The 18,317-nt window shown below is 39.3% G+C and overlaps 2 protein-coding genes across 7 annotated transcripts in view; one reads left to right on the top strand and one right to left on the bottom strand.

Annotated features, from left to right (window-relative positions):
- LOC143026585 (uncharacterized) overlaps positions 1-9,561 on the bottom strand; it is a 239,781-nt gene extending 230,220 nt beyond the window's left edge. For both annotated transcript variants that reach the window (XM_076187225.1, XM_076187224.1), the window contains exon 1: positions 7,272-9,561. In XM_076187225.1, coding sequence (XP_076043340.1) covers positions 7,272-9,401 — 2,130 coding nt within the window. In that variant the 5' untranslated portion in view covers positions 9,402-9,561. The remainder of the gene's footprint in view (positions 1-7,271) is intronic.
- On the top strand, positions 9,353-15,356 carry LOC143026586 (uncharacterized). Of its 5 annotated transcripts, XM_076187230.1 has the most exons (4): positions 10,698-11,508; positions 11,896-12,119; positions 13,594-14,026; positions 14,144-15,356. In XM_076187230.1, the coding sequence occupies exons 2-4, from the start codon at positions 11,936-11,938 to the stop codon at positions 14,226-14,228; spliced, it is 702 nt and encodes a 233-aa protein (XP_076043345.1). In that variant the 5' UTR covers positions 10,698-11,508; positions 11,896-11,935; the 3' UTR covers positions 14,229-15,356. The 5 variants fall into 5 exon arrangements, with proteins under 5 accessions (XP_076043344.1, XP_076043345.1, XP_076043343.1 ...); XM_076187229.1 differs by lacking the exon at positions 10,698-11,508 and adding an exon at positions 9,353-9,450 and having other exon boundaries at positions 13,594-15,351; XM_076187228.1 differs by having other exon boundaries at positions 10,710-11,513; positions 13,594-15,351.
- The last annotated feature ends 2,961 nt before the right edge of the window (positions 15,357-18,317 follow it).

Here is an 18,317-nt window from a genome sequence, read left to right as displayed (position 1 = left end):
AATTGCTAACCAAGATGTATGAGGTTTCTTTGATTTTTTTATCATCTCTTCATCCATATACACTAAACCCTACCAAACTGGAGCTGAATATCTTGGATATGGTATAAACTGCACATTTTCATGCCGACTACAATGCCATTTTCTTTTAAAATTTGGTGTGGAATAGAAGGTGTACAATGACATTTTGTATCCAAAATGTGATGGGTTGATACCCTAGACTTTTCCTCCTGATAACTCAGATTTCCAGACATCTCTGATTGTCATTCCCCACAATCAATCTGACTAATGTGAAATTTACTATACATCTTTCAGTCCTAGAGGTCATGGCAGTATATGCACCCACCACCTCAGCACTGGGGGATGACAGCCAGGGACTGCAGGGTCAGCTTAGGCAGTAGTTGCTTGTCTCAGGGTGTGCCTAATTTGAAGGTTCAAGTCAGGCAACTCAGATGATTTACCTCTCTGCACCAAGAGAAACCATCATAGCCTAAACATGAGTATCAAAGAGACATTCTGCTAGTCCCAAGTGTGTACCTCAGAGCAATCACAACATTGAGACATCACTCAGCCACCAGGACTCCTGTCTCCTGGCCCTGCAGTGATGCCATGTACACCAAATGTATGGGTTAGTGACCTATAATGAAGTTGGATGGCCACTTACTCATAAGGAGTTCATCTGCCTTTTATATTACTTTTTTCATCTATCTGGATGACCAACACACCCTCCTCACTAACAGGTGACCAGTAAGGGAGCTGGTTTAGTTGCCAACAACCTGACCATGTAACAGGTATTGCTAGGTTACATATTACCAGAAGGATAACTGTCTAAACCATCAAAGCCATTTTTCTGACATCTTCCACTGTATCCTCCACTACATGCTACAAATCCCTGAAATACTCTACCTATCTTCCCCTTACAGTCTTCACTTTTGTTAATATATGTTAATCTGTACTCTTTACCTTCTCCTTTGTACCTGCCTTGCTCCACTGTTTTTCCAATTTATTCCAAAACATCCTTTTATTATTTTCAAAATTCTCCAACAACCTACCTCACCTCACACCTGCTCTTCTCTTTGTTTCACTTTACATTCTGCTTTCAACTCTATTCTGTACCTCTAATATGTTTCTAATTTCCTCTTAGCAACAAGTCTTCATATGCTCATTTATTTTCTGCCACCACTACCCTTTCCTCCTCATTCCACCATTCCCTACCCTTTCCTCCTCATTCCACCATTCCCTACCCTTTCCTCCTCATTCCACCATTCCCTACCCTTTCTGTTCTCTCCAATGCTCCTCACCCCACATATTTGCACATTTGAGCATTTCCTCCTTGAAACACCCATTCTTCCTCTACTCCTTCCTTCACTACCTCACATACTTGTCTCAGCTTCATGCATCATTATTTTACTTTCACTTTCTCATTTAACTTGCTCACCTTCAGCATTTCTGTCTCCTTCCCACTTCATCTCAACTTGCAATTTCCCTTCTACTAGATAATGACTTGACAATCCACTGCTCTCTTCCCCGAGTACATTTATGTCAAGAACTCTTCCAATTTTCCTGTTGGTCACAATTATATACTGGTAATCATTAATACCATATCAACTACCCTCCCAGCTGCTGCCCTGGCCTATGTATACTCATACTTGTCTCTCCTCTTACACACTGTGTTTGCTGTCATTTCCCTTACAATAAACATCTCTCTGCTAGAGTACCTCCCATCAACCCCATACCTCACTACTACTCCATCTATTGCCTCATCTCCTGCTCTAGCATTAACATCCCCTAAAATCACATTTTTCTTAAAACTCTAAACACTCGTTACATATATCCAAAATACTTCCCTCTCTTCTTCAGTTTTTTCCACTACCATTAATGTTACTGATAATAATGATGACAATAATATCAATTCTATTCTACATGTATACCTAGGGCTTCTTCCTTCTTATAACGGAGGTAGCCAGTCAAGGCATACACCCATTTCCATCCAGCACACATGTTTCCTTCTCATCTCAGCTACGTGTGGATGAAGGTTCATCCCTGTCTCCTGCCCACTGCCCAGGTCAGAAGCAATGTAGCAAGACATAACGTATCCTCAGTAGGACGGCTTCACTTACACAGCAACCCTCCCTCCTCATCCCCTCGTGTAGAAAATAGAGGTGGAGATACATCCCTTCTGGATGTGTCAAAATATCATCTATACACAACCATTCTCCACTCACTCCTATCTCCTGCCTTATCAGTTCCCTGCACAACAACCATTCCCCTCTTGCTTAAGCCTTTGACCCCATCTCTCCATATGACCCTTGGTCGTCCCCTAAATTCATTCCATCCACCTCTGCTTTCCTCATTATTTTTGCTAATCTTTTTGTTCATTCTTTCCATGTGCCCAAACCATCCCAATAATCTCTCATCAGCCCCATCTGCCAGCTCCCTTTCCATTCCCACACTAATTATAAAAAGTGCTAAAAATAAACAAGTATCAAGTATCTGCACATGGTGGTCATTTGAAACAGATGTTGGTAAAATCAAATCTCCACAATGTCTTCAAGGCTCATCAATACTCAACCTATATCTCTATCTCTGGACCAGTCCCAAGATAACTTATATTTTCCTATTATTCACATACTGTATGAAGAATTGACAACCAGCAACTTCTCTTCTGCTGCTACCATGTGAAACAGAAAAAGACTCACACTAATACAACAAAGAAGGTACAACATCCCCCCCCACCCCCAAGACACCTCTGGGTGGGCTAAAGAACTGTGGGTTTCACCTTCAGTAAGGTCATTAAGTACCCTTTCAAGTAACGAGACCTTCTACAGAAGTATTAGCAATAGTGGGGGTTGATCATCAATCAGTATGACAACCTGTAGTAGTACAGGTCTGGGTTATTCTTCCATTCTTTGGTCATCCAAGCCTTGAAGATGTTGATATTTCCTATGCTATTGATATCTTAGCTTAAGTGATTCTAGTGACCACTCACTCTGTGAAGAAACTGTCTCAAGCTTTACAAGAGTTTAAATGTCTCTGGTTGGTGACACTCAACACAGGCTGTATCAGCATTCTTCTGCACTTCCTGTGTGGTGTTTGGCCTAATTTCCTTCAGGCTGTGAATCAGCTTATACATTTATAACATGTCCAATTTTTGACTATGGTACTCCAGGGACAATAGCTGGAGAATTGAGAGCCATTTGCTGTAAGATTTAAGATGCAAGATACTAGTCTCAGGGTACATTCTTTCAAGAAGCGTTTCCCAACCAGGGTTCTCTAGAACCATAGGGTTCCTTGAGAGCTTGACAGGTTCCTAAAGAGATAGTGATAAAGTGTATACACTAGAAAAAGAATCCAGTAATTATGTTTGAAGCAGTTATCACAAAAATATGCATTTTCTTTAATTATCGATACACTTCAGAAAGAAATAGTTATCAGAAAAAAGTGCTTTATGAATGAGAAATAGATCAATTAAGAGTAAAATACTTTCTTATGTAAGGGTATCTTAGGACATCATTATTCTTGGAAGGGTTCCTCGAAGGTAAGAGTGTTGGGAAATGCTACTCAAGAGCATCTCTATTGTGACTGAATCAAAGGTGCATACTCTCGAAGTGAGTAGATCAATGATTCACATGGGGAAAGGAATGATGTATGGTCTAGGAAATTAAATACATATCTGATGACTCCAATGAGGGACCAATGACAGGTAACATGTGGAGTTCATGCAAAATGGACAGCAAAACTACTTATTTTCAAAACCTGGCAACCTCCTCATCTCCATCAGGAGGTGCTGATGCTGTCTGGGCCCAAGATCTCTCTCCTAACTTGAACTGTATTTCTTACACTCTTTTACATGGGCAACTGTTCTCCTCTCCCTATCACTTTCAGCTGGTGACATAGAAACAGTCCCATCCCACACTGATACAACACAGACAACAATCCAAAGTTTCTTTCTAAGAAATCTGCAGGAGGTTCCAAGGATGTTTGCCAGCCACCATGGGACTGCATGCTATCCACTTAGTGAAAATCCAGGCAACAGATGAATGATTGATCCACTACAAGGACTTCGGACTTTGTTAACCTGAGTTAGGATACGTTTGGCAAAAGACAGAAGGTAGTCTAGGTTTATTCCAAGGTAGTTTTCTTTGTTATATGGTAGAATATATTGTCCTCCAGTAGTAAGATATTAATGAGGACTTAAGCTGTCATAAGAACATAAGAATGAAGGATACTACAGGAGACCATAAGGCCTACACTAGGCAGTTCCATGTCCTTTACCACCTGTCATCCCCATCCATAAAGTTGTCTAACAGTTTCTTAAAACAACCGATAGTTTCAGTACTTACTACATGGTTGCTAAGACTATTCCATTTGTTGACCACCCTATTAGTAAACCAGTTCTTGCCTATTTCCTTCCTAAATCTAAATTTGTCAAATTTAATTCCATCACTGCAAGTCCTGCCCTACTGTCTTAATATGATGACCTTGTTTCTGTCACCCTTGTTAAAGCCTTTGACCCACATAAACACCTCTATTAGGTCATCATCATCCCACACTCTGTGTCTCCAGAGTGTGTAAGTTAAGGTGCTTAAGCCTGTCCTTATAAGGTAAATTTCTGAGCCCATGTATCATTTTGGTCATTCTCCTCTGTATGGATTCCAGTGAATTTATCTCCATTCTATAGGACAGAGACCAAGACCAAAACTGTACCGCATAGTCAAGGATGGGTCTAACTAATACTAGATAGAATCTGACAATTACCTTTGCACTTCTATTTGTAACCATCCTAGCATTCAAAGTGCATTCTCCTACTTTGGGCTGGGTTGAGTCTCATATCTATGTTATTGGCCCATTACTTGACATGTTAAGTCTTGGTGTGCTGTTCAAGTATTCAGAGGTCCCAATGTCTGGTTCTGCTTTGGAGCAGTGTACATCTTGGTATTATGAGCACACATTGGGGTGGGGTTCTACAGGTTTCAAAACATTGAAATTCAAGACAACAGTTATTATTTAGAATGCAACCTTCACTGTACAGTAAAGAAACTAGAAAGTACCTACTATGAAAATGACACCCCAAACTTACTCAAACTAGAACAGTGGTTGTGAAAACAAAACAAAAAATCTGTTAGTAATTCTGATCATCCCAGACAACCGTGAATCAAAAATCCCCTCCAACCAAACTAAATGGCTGACCACCCAAAAAAAATGAAAAATAAATAAATATATATATAAATAAATAATAATATCAAGAATTATGGCTTCATTTTTTATATATCTACTTCCTTTGGCCTGACAAGGACTTATCAGTGAAAATCAACAAGGAAAGAAACATATTAAGATCAATAGCAAGACAAACTCTAACCATAGCATACAAACAGTTCTTGTGAACCACTTGACTATGCCATTGCATCATGGTTCCAAACCATCAGTTAAACAAAGACAAAAACATGCACACACAAACCAACATCCTCCACTTTGTACATCACCTGAAAATGACAGGTACACAGTTTTATGGAAGAGCTCTCAACCCTACTTGCCTATTACTATCTCAAACAAGCACCACCAGAAAATGGCACACTATTTTAACACTGCAACCTACCACATGAACCACACAGCATGTTCATACAACAACATATTCACACAGAGATCATAAATCAAGCCCTTCTAAATTGAACATTAAATTCTACTCTATCAAAACCCTCCAGAACTAGCAACCATCACAGAAAACAATGAACACAATTTTATACTGCCTCACCAGAGTCATACCAAGATGACACATTTCTTGCTTAAATGATTTGCAAACCAAACCAGTGGCTGTTGTCAGTCCTTCAAGAGATCTCAAGCACTGGGTTGATTGATCCACTTTACAGAACCACTTCCAGGCATTCATCATTGGCTCCTCACTATGTGTATAAACTCTTATTAAGAAAAGAGTTTATACACATATCACACTCTAAAGTACATTCTGCAGATAAGTCATGTGAGACAACTCTGTGCTGTACTCATGGTGATGACCGAGGTTCAGTGAGGGTGGTAAAATGGACCAGTCAAAGTTAAATTCTGCATTTCCCAATACCACAGAGTAGTGTAGAGAAGTTCTAGAAGAGATCTAATGGCCTGTGACCCTAGCTCTGAATAATTTTGTGGTTGTGGAATACTTCTAATTTTGCCAGTGTTTATTAAGATGTTTTTCAAAGGTATCTGGTGCTCTGACAATGTGCTTTGGGAGGTTATTCCACTGTTCTATATGTGAAGTTATATTTCCAGGTATTGAGGGTAGCTATCTTCTTACATATTTTGTACTCATGTCCTCTTGCGTGTGCGACTCCTTTCTCATTTCAAACAAGTTTCTATACACTGCCCTGTTGTATAAGCTATTCAATCATGTCTCTTCGTAAATATATGTACACCAATGTGGGCAGGTGCAGTTCTCTTTGACTCTGTGTATATGTTAGGTTACTGAGGCCAGCTATCAAAGCAATTTCTACAGAAGTTAATTGTTACAGTTTCTGTTATTTCTGGTGGGTCCCCATTCCATACATTAACAGATCTAACATAAACTACTACTTTGTGTTCCATATACACCATCATTGGGACAAAATGAAATATGAAAATCCCATCCAATACTTGACAAACCTAACAAAATACCTACTGGGCTTTTTTCTTTCAAAGACATAGAACTAGCACTACTGTCAATACAGTATGCAGAGGTACAGCAACAATATACCAAAATAGGCACTTTGTTGTTATAAATATATAAATATATATATATATATATATATATATATATATATATATATATATATATATATATATATATATATATATATATATATATATATATATAAATTGCATAAAACTCTCCTCATCCTCGCCCCTTGGACCACTACCTGGCTATGCCAAATATTAAAAAAGTTCTTTTATATATATATATATATATATATATATATATATATATATATATATATATATATATATATATATATATATATATATATATATAAATTGTATAAAACTCTCCCCATCCTCGCCCCTTGGACCACTACCTGGCTATGCCAAATATTAAAAAAATTCTTATATATATATATATATATATATATATATATATATATATATATATATATATATATATATATATATATATATATATATGTATATATACCCTTTAGAACCCAATTAGTCAAAATTGCATATGGGTGAGAAAAAAATTAAGAGTATTTTAGGATTATGTGTATTTATCATCACTAAAGAGCAACACCTTAAGCACAACTACTTACCGTTGATTTTGCTGTCACATTGTATGGCAGAAGATTCTTGCCGCTAAGGGACTTAGGGTTTGATGCTGTGTTTTGCCCTGCAGCATTACTTGAAGGTACTTGTGGAAGCACTGATGGATTACTCAGTTTATTCTGCCAATGAGCAAGGCGATCACTTGGGGTACTACCTGCCATGTTCATTTCACTATTTGCAGACGCCGTTGACTGTGTGGAAGAGTGTACTGGGTTGACAATCCCAGTTGTAGGAACTGAAGCACTTCTGACAGCTGTGGATGGATATGGCGGTGGGGGAGGAACCTTATTAGCAAGAAGTGGTGCAGTAGCAACTCCCAAAGAATGGGAAACCTGTACAGTGCTTGGGGAATATGACAATGGCAATGGGTTACTTGCTATTTTAGCAGCACGCACAACAGACGAAGGGTACGGAGGTGGTGGCGGCGGAGCACCACTGCCCCAACGTACACTCTGTGGTGTTGATAGAGTAGAAGAAACTGGAGAGTGACAAACTAGGTTATTTGATGGGGGAGTTGATATTGCCGACAGGGTTGAATTCTGAATACTTCTTACATATGAGGAGGGATAAGGTGGTGGTGGTGGTGGAGGATCTGCACCTGTAGCACTTTTGAGCACTTCAATGTTAGCATAATTGTGATTGACACCAACCACAGGACTCGCAGTTCGTACTCCAGTATAGGGAAGAAATGTCTCATTCAAATCCCTTGAAGCCGGTGGTAACTGTACAGTTTTACCCGGGTAGGGCGGTGGTGGCGAAAGGGGACTCTGGCTGGTAGGTACACTTGTGGGTCGCACTAAACCAACAGACTGTGGTGGTCGAGGAGGAGGAATCGGGTCATAATATACACCTCTGTGACGAACAGAATCACTTGTTACACTCCACTGTGTATTGTGTCTTGCATTTTCATTAACAAAGGCATTGTTTCTTGGAATAACAAAATGTTTACCCTCCAAATCTTGTTCAATTCTTGGCGGCAGATGCCCAGCCTTGTATGCTACACCGTCCTCCTCAAATATGGTTTGCCCGGCAATGCTACTTGACCTATCAAGACTAGAACCTTGCAATGAATGCACAACACTATTCCTGGGGCTGGAATGCTTCGAATCTAGGGAACTTATACTAGAACGAGGACTGGCATACTTGTTCTCTATTACTGTAGCAGCAAGGCTACATTGAGGACCATACTGGTAGTATGAATTGATGTTTTCATAGGTATGTAATTGGCCAAGGGTGTGGATTTTGTCACTGGAATGTACAGGAGTCTTGCTTGGAACAGGTCGTGACTGGCCGGAATGCTGAGAATCGTGGCTCCCGCCACTTAGAGAAGACCTTGGGCTGGAATGTGCAGAATTACTCACATTGGTTCGACCATAAATAGGTGGAGGCTCATAGGGTACATGACCAGAGTACAAGTTCTGACCATTGACAGCTTTGCTTAAGAGCAATGACCCTCCATTCAGCTGTAAATGGTTGACATTCTTCGGAGGCACTGTGGGTGTTAAGTTGGAAATACTGGCACTACCAACAACACCATGGCAGTGTCCATTTCCAAGAGGCACTTTCTCAAGAGAATTGACAGCAGAGACCGTTGTGGTGCCAAGTTTTTCAGCTCCTGCACTACTTGCAGTGGTACCGCTAGCACTACTTGACACCACAACAACAGGGTCGGGTTGCTTTGGGGTGGCGAACTTCGAGGCAGCTATCACGGTGCGAGAGTCCAACACCTTGTAGACGGGAGGCTGTACGGAAGCCACGGGTGTGGTGCCTTCCTTGATTAAGCTCTCAATGGCACCAAGACGGTGTTGTTGTTGTTGAGATACTGACGTTGCGTCGGCGTCGAAAGCTGTAACCCCTTCTGCGGCTGCGCCGAGCACCCCTTCTGCCACCACCCCACTAGTGCCTCCAGCACCGCTACGAGAGGCTAAGATTCGGCCATATCCAGCGTTGTCATGAGCCCGTGGGTTCCGCACCTGCCCTGATATTGAACATGACCCATTATCGCCATTTGGAAGGTCGCCAACGCCTTTATGCATTGATTGAGACTTGTCGTTGATACTGAGGCCATGTAAGAGTCGACTTGCCTCTTGACCTACACTGCTGCCAAACCTTTCCATGCCGATGTAATAGCCGTTTTTCCGTATTATTTCACATGTTTTTGATCACGTAAGTAGCCCTTTCCGGCTTTAGTCATTGCCATATCACAGTTAAAACACAAACTGAATCATAATCACAGTCAACAAGTGTCATCGCGTAGGAATACGTCAAGACCCAATCCAAACAATGAAACTGGATGCTTTGAGATCTTTAATTTTATTATTTTGTACTTCGATTGCTATCTAGTGTTTTAATTATATTATCAATATCGAATTATGTAGTGCTGTTTTTAAGTCTAGTCTTGCGGTAGACATAATAGAAAAGGCACTAGATTTTCCTGCGAAAGTCATGTCCACAGCGGTTTTCGCGTTTCATCTGTCTTCAATTAGAAATCTCTCTCTAATTGGGTGGAATGATTCCATGTAGAAGTATTGACGACGGTAATCTGTGATACTTTTTATTCTGTTGCCAAAATAAATATAATAAAATGGCTGAAGCATTTAAGTAATCTATATATTTTATTAAATTGGATATACTGCCCCTTATGGTCTTTATGAACAAAACGTCTGCCGGGTCTCTTCTAAAGCATATTATGGCTCTCGCATCTTAAGTAATGTAATTAGAAGTCATCACTGCGATATCATGTTCTTGGAAAGCCTGAAAAAACTTACGCGAAGAAATTTCTAATGGGTTACATATCTAGAAATTCCGACAGTTTTCTTGATTTGGGCGTATAATGTTTTTGAGTCCATAGTGCAGTTACAAAAATGGGTTTTGTGCGGAAATACCAGTACATTATTCTCTCATGAAACATTCTTTCTTGCGGAAATCACAATGATTCGTTGTTCTCCCCAGGATCTGTTACTCTGCTTTGACTCGTCTTTCTACTACGTTTTTGCTCCTGCCGTACACTAACATTTTTTAGGATACAACAGAAAGGTTTAGTGAGGAATACACAGTCCCCTTTTCTACGATGACTCTTCGCATATTTTGCTCTAGCAGACGACAAACATGACCTGGCCCAATATAATGGGAGCAAAGGCTCTCTCAACCCTGTTAAAGCATACTCTATTCATGTTCTAATATACGCCTGACATTTTTGTTCAGTTGAAGAGTCGTACCTGGAAAAAGGGCTTGGAAGAATCGAGACCCACCCATAATGTACAACCACAAACCTGGATTTAATGGGATAGCTTGGTGGTAATCAAAATGAACTCTGCTGGGTACGTTAACCCCTATGTTCCGGGTTAGCAGTTTGTATTCATGTCTATACTCCCGTTCAGATATCTCCGTGGCGCCCCAGCAATCCAACATCTACCCCGGTAGCCAGGGATGTCTCTTCTATCAATTTGCCATCCGCCAGGTTATTGTATTTATATCTGTGTTATTACCCACTCAACAGCGAAGGAGTTTAGCAATCATATTTAGTAAATCTGTCCTCTTGGTTTTCTCTCCTTCATTTGCTTTAAGATTTCTTTTCTCGTCCACGCTAAAGTTATTCATTTGGTTCGTAGCAATAGTTTTAATTATTTCCTCATCCACGTTAATTTGATTCTTCCATATATTCTTAGCAATAGTTTTAATTCTGCCTGCAGAGTACGCCGCCGTTTTGAGTAGTGGTCAGTACCCCCATAGGCCTCAGGGAGGGAACAGCAAAGGGCATTTGCCCTCCCATACTAGTGAGTTTGTGTCAGATAAAGAGTAAACGGCTTGTAGCGTTTGAGCGATTTTGGATGATCGCATAAAGATTCACGCTGTACGTAACATGACCGACACGTGACGCACCGTACCGAACCGGCAAATTATGGTTAAATGGTATACCCATTGTTGCATTCACACTACACCAGACCTGAACCTCACCATCAGGCCTTAAGCACACTGGCGACTTTGTAGAGCCACAAGTGGCTGCGTTTTGTGGCGGGGATATTTTCTCCCATAGGTTCCCATTGTTTTCAAGCTTTGCCGATCACACTTGTGTCTGTGGCTCGCGACTGTGGCAAGCTGTCGCTCGTCCCCGCCACAAACAGCGCATTTTGTGGCGGCGTTTTGTGGCTGGCTGAGAGCACACTAGCGACCTCTGGCGACCACATGTGGCTGCTAATCAGTGATGCAGGAAACTTAGTAGAGGTAAGGTGTGTGTTGTCCCGCTGTTCAAACAAGGTAAGTTATTAAGCCCCAATAAATTGTACTTAGCATTCTTTTTTCAGTGTGAAAGGTCAATATTTATTTATAAACAGACAAACCGTACCTAATACATAACCTTCCCGTTATCAACGATAAGTTAATAAATTTAAGTTATAAAAAAGTACAATACAAATGAAATTTTAAATTCAATGAAATATTAACGGACGCAGTTTTTCGCGTGTTTTTTTTTTATTATTTAATCATTTAATCAAATAAATTTAATCACTGCTAAGTAAGATATCATTGGCGTTATTCTGTCATTGTAATCGTATTTAAAATTTGTTTCCCACATTTGGCATTATTTGAAATACCATTTGTTATTGTCTGCAGAGTGTGACTTGACAAACTTGTAGTCCGGGCTGTACCTGCCATGGCTTCATTCGGCTTTGACACAGAGCGATTTATTATTGAAATAGAAGATAGGCCAGCGATTTGGGACGTGCGCCTCAAGGAATACAGCAACAAAATTTTGAAAGCAAAGGCATGGGAGGAATTGTGCTCTATATTCGTACCCAACTTCAATGAGTTGGATTGCCAAGGAAAAAACAAAGCAAGTAAGTATGACATTTCATATATTTATATTCACAATATTTGATATTGTAAGTCTAGTATTTCATACATAGCTGTATAATAATGTATATCTAATACATAAGTGATACAAGAAATAATTTAGAAAAAAGTTTGTAACACATTACATCCTTTACTATGTCACACATTGACTTGCCCTACACTCTGTTCCCAATCATTCTATCCTGCCACGACACTGATCCTATGCTGGAAAAGTAGTCCGAGAACTTTTCTCTTATTGTTATAGCGGATCGAGGGCATCCTGCTTGTATTGCACCATCGCCATCAGTCAGACCTACAACATTCAGTGTGTTTTCAAACTGTACACCATCCCTTTCTCTTACAAAGTTGTGTAAAGTGCAACATGCCCTGATAATGTTTTCGGCATTCTCAACATGTAAATCCAGTGGTCTATGAAATATGCGCCATTTATTTGTGAGAATGCCAAATGCACTTTCGATGTATCGCCTCGCTCTTGATAAGCGATAATTAAAAAAAATTCTTTTTGTGTTGGAGATTTTTTCCCCCATACGGGCGTAGCATGTGAGTAGAGAGGCCAAAAGCTTCGTCGCCAACGAAAACGAAGGGAAGTGGGTCCCCATTCGTTGACACTGGTTTATCGCTAGGAATGTTCAGTGTATTTTGCTGCATTTTTTTGTAGAGGTTACTGTTTTTGTAGATTGAGGAGTCTGATGCTTTACCATAAGAACCGACATCTATAAAAGTAAACCTGTAGTTTGCGTCACATACAGCTAACAACACCATTGAAAAATACTTCTTGTAACAAAAGTAGTTAGAACCACTGCCCGTTGGTTTAATGAGCCTCACATGCTTGCCATCGATGGCGCCTATGCAGTTTGGAAAGTGTGCTTCACAACGAAAGCCTTCTTCAATTTTCAGCCATTCTTGCTTTGTTAATTCTGGGAAACATAGGTCGTGTAGATACTCCCTTATCGCCTTGCACACTTCTTGCACGATCCCTCTAGCGGTGGACTTCCCACACCGGAAAGTGTAATGTAGTTCAGAAGAGGAACACCCTGTTGCTAAGAACCTGAAAAGAACATTTAAAAATCGGTAAATTTATAGAACTACCCAATATTCGATAGCGGACTATACCATCGTTTTTCTTATACTTCAGACAATTCTAAGACACCTTTCTTCTATGGTATTTCTGCCGCAAATTAGCCGTTAATGAGATATATCCACTTCTAAAGAAATGCTCTGCTATTTATAGCAAGTATGGCTACCTAGTGCATAGGCCTACTTGCACTAGAGGATGTTACATATTATAACATGAAACTCATTTTACTCAGATTTTGACGCGACTTTAATTTAACCCGACAAATAATAATACATGAGAAAACGTTGTGCCATCATTGAAATTTTATTCATGTAGTTATTTTTGATGAAGCTAGTGTGTAGACTAATAACTTTATAACTAATCTTTACATCTTCTTACAGCTACAGATCTACAACGAAAATGGAAGAGTTTGAGGGACTCCTATAGAAGAGAATTGACATTGTCGAAGAAAGAAAAATCGGGATCTGGCGCAGGAAGTGGGAGGAAGGAATATTTGTACTTCAAACAGCTGTCTTTTCTTCAAGAAATTTGCGCAACAAAACCACATGCAGCTGAAAGTGTCGAGGATACTACAGTGCAGGGAGATGAACGAGAAAACCCAGGAGAGCCTGCACCTTCCACTTCTAATGTAAAAAGGAAGAAATCAACTGTACAATCAGATGAAAAGATTATTCTGGAAGCTTTAGCTAAGAAAGCAAGCGTCCCTCACGATCATGATACAGATTTCCTTCTTGGTCTGGTGCCTGACTTCAAGAGTATTCCTGAGAGTGTCAAGTTCGATGCTAAGCTTGAAATCATGAATGTGATCAAGAGGTATAAACAACATCCAAATCATCTGTATTTCCTTCTTGGTCTGGTGCCTGACTTCAAAAGTATTCCTGAGAGTGTCAAGTTCGATGCTAAGCTTGAAATCATGAATGTGATCAAAAGGTATAAACAACATCCAAATCATCTGTATTTTACATCATATCAACAAACAGTCCCAAGTCCATATTCACATGCGAGTCATACATAACACAATTTCGCTCCTAGCATCATGCATGCACAATCAACAGTACCTCAAAGCCAACCCGTACTACCCTGTACACCATCACCTGCACAACTATCTGAAACACAAGCGGTATCCCCATGGTCGGATGATTCAGTCATGAGTAATTTGTGAACAAAACACTGAAGTGACAACACAAATATTATCATTGGAAGCATTCATAATCTTAGCGATATAGGAAAGGAAATATAGCTTTGTATTGCAGTACAGTTTCATTGAAATACAGTTTAATAAACTCACTAAAAATAATTGTATTATTTACATACCTTAATGTCATGGCAAGTCTCTCCTCAGCTGGAATGATCTTCCTTAGGTGTGTACTGTCTTTGCGAATGTGGGGGCCAATTATGGCCAAGAGTTCGTTGAAACTTTCCTGGGTCATCCTAAAGTAGTAAAAAAAATTATCATCATCTGCTCTTAAGTCACTCATTATCATGTAAAACTGTCCGTGGGTCAATCTCGAAGCAGTAATTGGGTGCATCCATAGCGCTCTCCGACGACGGCGGCGGCGACGTCGCAGAAGTATAAGCAGTGACAGTGCCTCTTCCTCAGAGTCCATGCTGAAACTGAGATGTAGTGATATCGGTGTGGCGACCACATGTGGCCGGGTATTCAAAACATAACCACATGTGGTCGCAACTTGTGGCTCTAAAAAGTGGCTAGTGTGCTCTGGCCCGCCACTTTGCGCGGCCACTTGTGGTGCCACAGAGTGGCTAGTGTGCTCGGGGCCTCACGGACGACCAACAGTTGTCGGTCACCTTTCTCGCGAGAATGTCTTGCCGTGTCTGACAACAAACGTTCAGGTCCGGAACCTGTACAAGTTGGATAACGTAATCACGGGACCAGCACCGAGTAGCCATTTGACATCTCGCTCCCTACCAAGATGAATGAGGAAAAGTTAATTACTCTGGTACATCACCATGAATAGCTTTATGTCCCCCCAGGCACAACAGCAACAACCGCGAAGGCCAGCATATATGGGTAGTATAGGCGAAGAATTACAATAATCAGATAAATTAATTATGTTTCTGTGACTGTATATTTGGTGTAAGGATTGAAATGTGATAATTATGAATATATACATTTCCACATTGATGGAAGTATCTTTCATTATATTTTAGCACCATGCTTAGATGAATATACCGTATGTATCTATACACAAACCAAGAAATAATAGAAATGGGAGTATTTTGAAGCTGTATTATAGCTATAGAGTATAGTGCCTAAACTCGTGTTTTTTGTATAAAGAATATATTTTGAACGAATGTAAATTATTACACTGAATTACAGACGTTGAACCGTTATTTTCTTATTCCATTTGTTCAAAGTTCAAGCCAAATAAAAATATCTTTTAGTTTCTTGAAACACGTTAATAAAATCCTAACAGTGAAAGAAAGATAGTCTCAGCACCGGCACTCGTATTTACGTAAATTCACATCATCGTTATGTCATATTTTGATTTATTTTGAAATAGCTGACAAAATCGCTGAAAGCTCGAATAGCGTCCAAAGCGAATGTGGGTTAGGAAAACATTCATAGGCTAAGAATATTTGCTTTAGACACGGTCCTGATGCTACAGTTAAAAGGTCTGTTTAAAAACAGTATCATATTACAACCTTAAAAACTCATTTTGGTATGAAATTTAAGATTTATATATATATATATATATATATATTGATAAGTATTTTAGACAAAATATTTGGATGATGAACATAAACACAGGAGAAGGCTCGGAACCCTAAACACTCTAACGTTTCGTTCGCGTGGAACTTCCTCAGAGAGTGTATGTAGAACTGCAATTGAAGTTTATGTGCTAAATCTAATTACCTTTTCGGACACTTAGGAAAGGTCGTTTTTCTGGCATGTTTTAGAATTAAAATACTAGTTTGTTTAGCTAAATTGATAAACCCTCCTCGATGATTCGATGAATTATTAGTTGAAATATATGCTGATTCAACAATTCTTCTAGTGAATTTATCAAAAACTTTATGTAGCACTTCAGCTTCTCTCCAGTTTGGTAAATGATCGAATTTATCCGCATGAACTACTAAAGAATTAGATGTCCTATATGCTTTTATGTCATATTTATGTTCATAAATTCTTTTTTCTAATCCTCTTGACGATTCGCCAAAATTGAGCAACTATTGCATGGGATTTTGTATACGACGCTGTTTTCGGAATTGGTTCTCTTTTCGGAAGTCTTTATTAAATCACCTATCCTCTTGTTTGTTATTTTAGCTATGTTTATACCTGATTTTGTTAAATATTTGTCTATTATTGGTGACGTTTCTAAGTCAGGTACTGATATGAAATTGGTATTATTTTTATCATTTCTCTCTTTCTTTCCGCGATTGTAAATATTTATTGCTTTTCTTTTTGTTCTTTTCAACATTCCCTCTGGATATCCAAGTTTGTCAAATGTTTTCATAATGTAATCAAATTCGCCTTCTAGATATTCATTACTACAGATTCGTAGTGCCCTGAGAAAAAATCCTATTACTATACCACTCTTTGTCCTATCATCATGTGCGGAGAAGTAATGTACTAAATCCTCTTTGTTTGTTTCCTTTCTGTATACTGAAAAAGTTACATTTTTTCCCACTCGTCGTATTAACGTATCTAGGAAGGGCAATTGTCCGTTTTGTTCGTCTTCTACGGTGAACTGAATATCGCTGTTGACCGCGTTAAGCATTCTCACTTCAATTGCAGTTCTACATACACTCTCTGAAGAAGTTCTACGCGAACGAAACGTTAGTGTTTAGGGTTCCGAGCCTTCCCCTGTGTTTATGTTCTCTATCATCCAAATATTTTGTCTAAAATACTTATCAATATGTCAAATGATGGAGAGCAACAGGAGGGTATTTGTCAGGAATACCACAGAAGACGCAAGTTGGATAGATATGTACTCGTACTACAACGTAAATTTCTACAGGATTGCTTGGAAGAAAAGGTCCTTCCTAAATCGGCTCCGAAACAACTGGTTAGTGAGAACAACCCATTCGGTAAGTGTGCTAAAGTATATTTAGAAGAAGCTTGTAAAGATTTGGACAACAAAATAGAAACATTACGTGATAAAGTGAAAACTACCAATATGGAAACATCCATAAGAACGGAACACCGATACCGGATATTTGGTCACCGGATATTTGCCCATCAGACTTATGCCCACCGACTCATAAATGTACTTGTAGATTTGGAGTGCAATTACCATCACACCTAATTTATAAATCAGAAAAAGAAAAGACATCACAAAGTGAAAGACTAGAGCGAAAATTAAACAGTCTATGTGACAACAGCGATTGGAATAAAATTGGAAGGTGTGAAATATTATAATAACAAATCTTTCAGATAGGAGATTATCGAATACTGAAATTCAAGCTCTATCGCAAGGACTTAAATTCGACACTGGTATTAACACAAGGGGATTCACAGATTTTATTAAGAGAAACTATAGATGGAGTGACAGCGATATTGAAAAAGGATTCAAGCAGAGAATTGTTACATGTTACCAAGCGTTAGCCATTAAAAACGAATGCGTCATCCCCAGAAGATTCAAGAAAGCTTTAATAAATCTAGGCTTAGACAAAGACATAGTAATTACCAATGCAGATAAAGGAGGTGGTATCGTGATCTTATCAAAAGAGGACTATATCAGTAAAATGTTAGAGCTCTTAGATGACGACAATACTTATCGCAAAAAACATATAGGTTTCGCAACGAATGAAGCAGATAAATTAAAAAAAAACATGCCAGAAAAATTCTTAATAAAACTGAAAAAGGAAATTAATTAATGGGACTTCTGGAGGAATACCCCCAATCCTCCCAGAATGCGCGGTATTCCAAAAATTCACAAACCCAACGTTCCAATGCGACCCATAACTTCAGGGGTTGGCAGCGCACCCCACAGACTAGCGAAATGTCTAGCCAAACCGTTATCACAGGCAATGGGATCGATCAGCAATACACATTTGAAAAAATCTAACGATCTTTTGACAAGACTAAAAGATTTAGATTTCACGGGGAAAAAGTTAGTAAGCTATGATGTCAAGGCGTTAT

Source organism: Oratosquilla oratoria, chromosome 6 (assembly GCF_046742065.1).
Source record: "Oratosquilla oratoria isolate Oo_2021 chromosome 6, ASM4674206v1, whole genome shotgun sequence".
Lineage (NCBI taxonomy): Eukaryota > Metazoa > Arthropoda > Malacostraca > Stomatopoda > Squillidae > Oratosquilla > Oratosquilla oratoria.
Note: the sequence above shows the minus strand (reverse complement) of the source record. Positions and strands in the feature narration are given on the sequence as shown.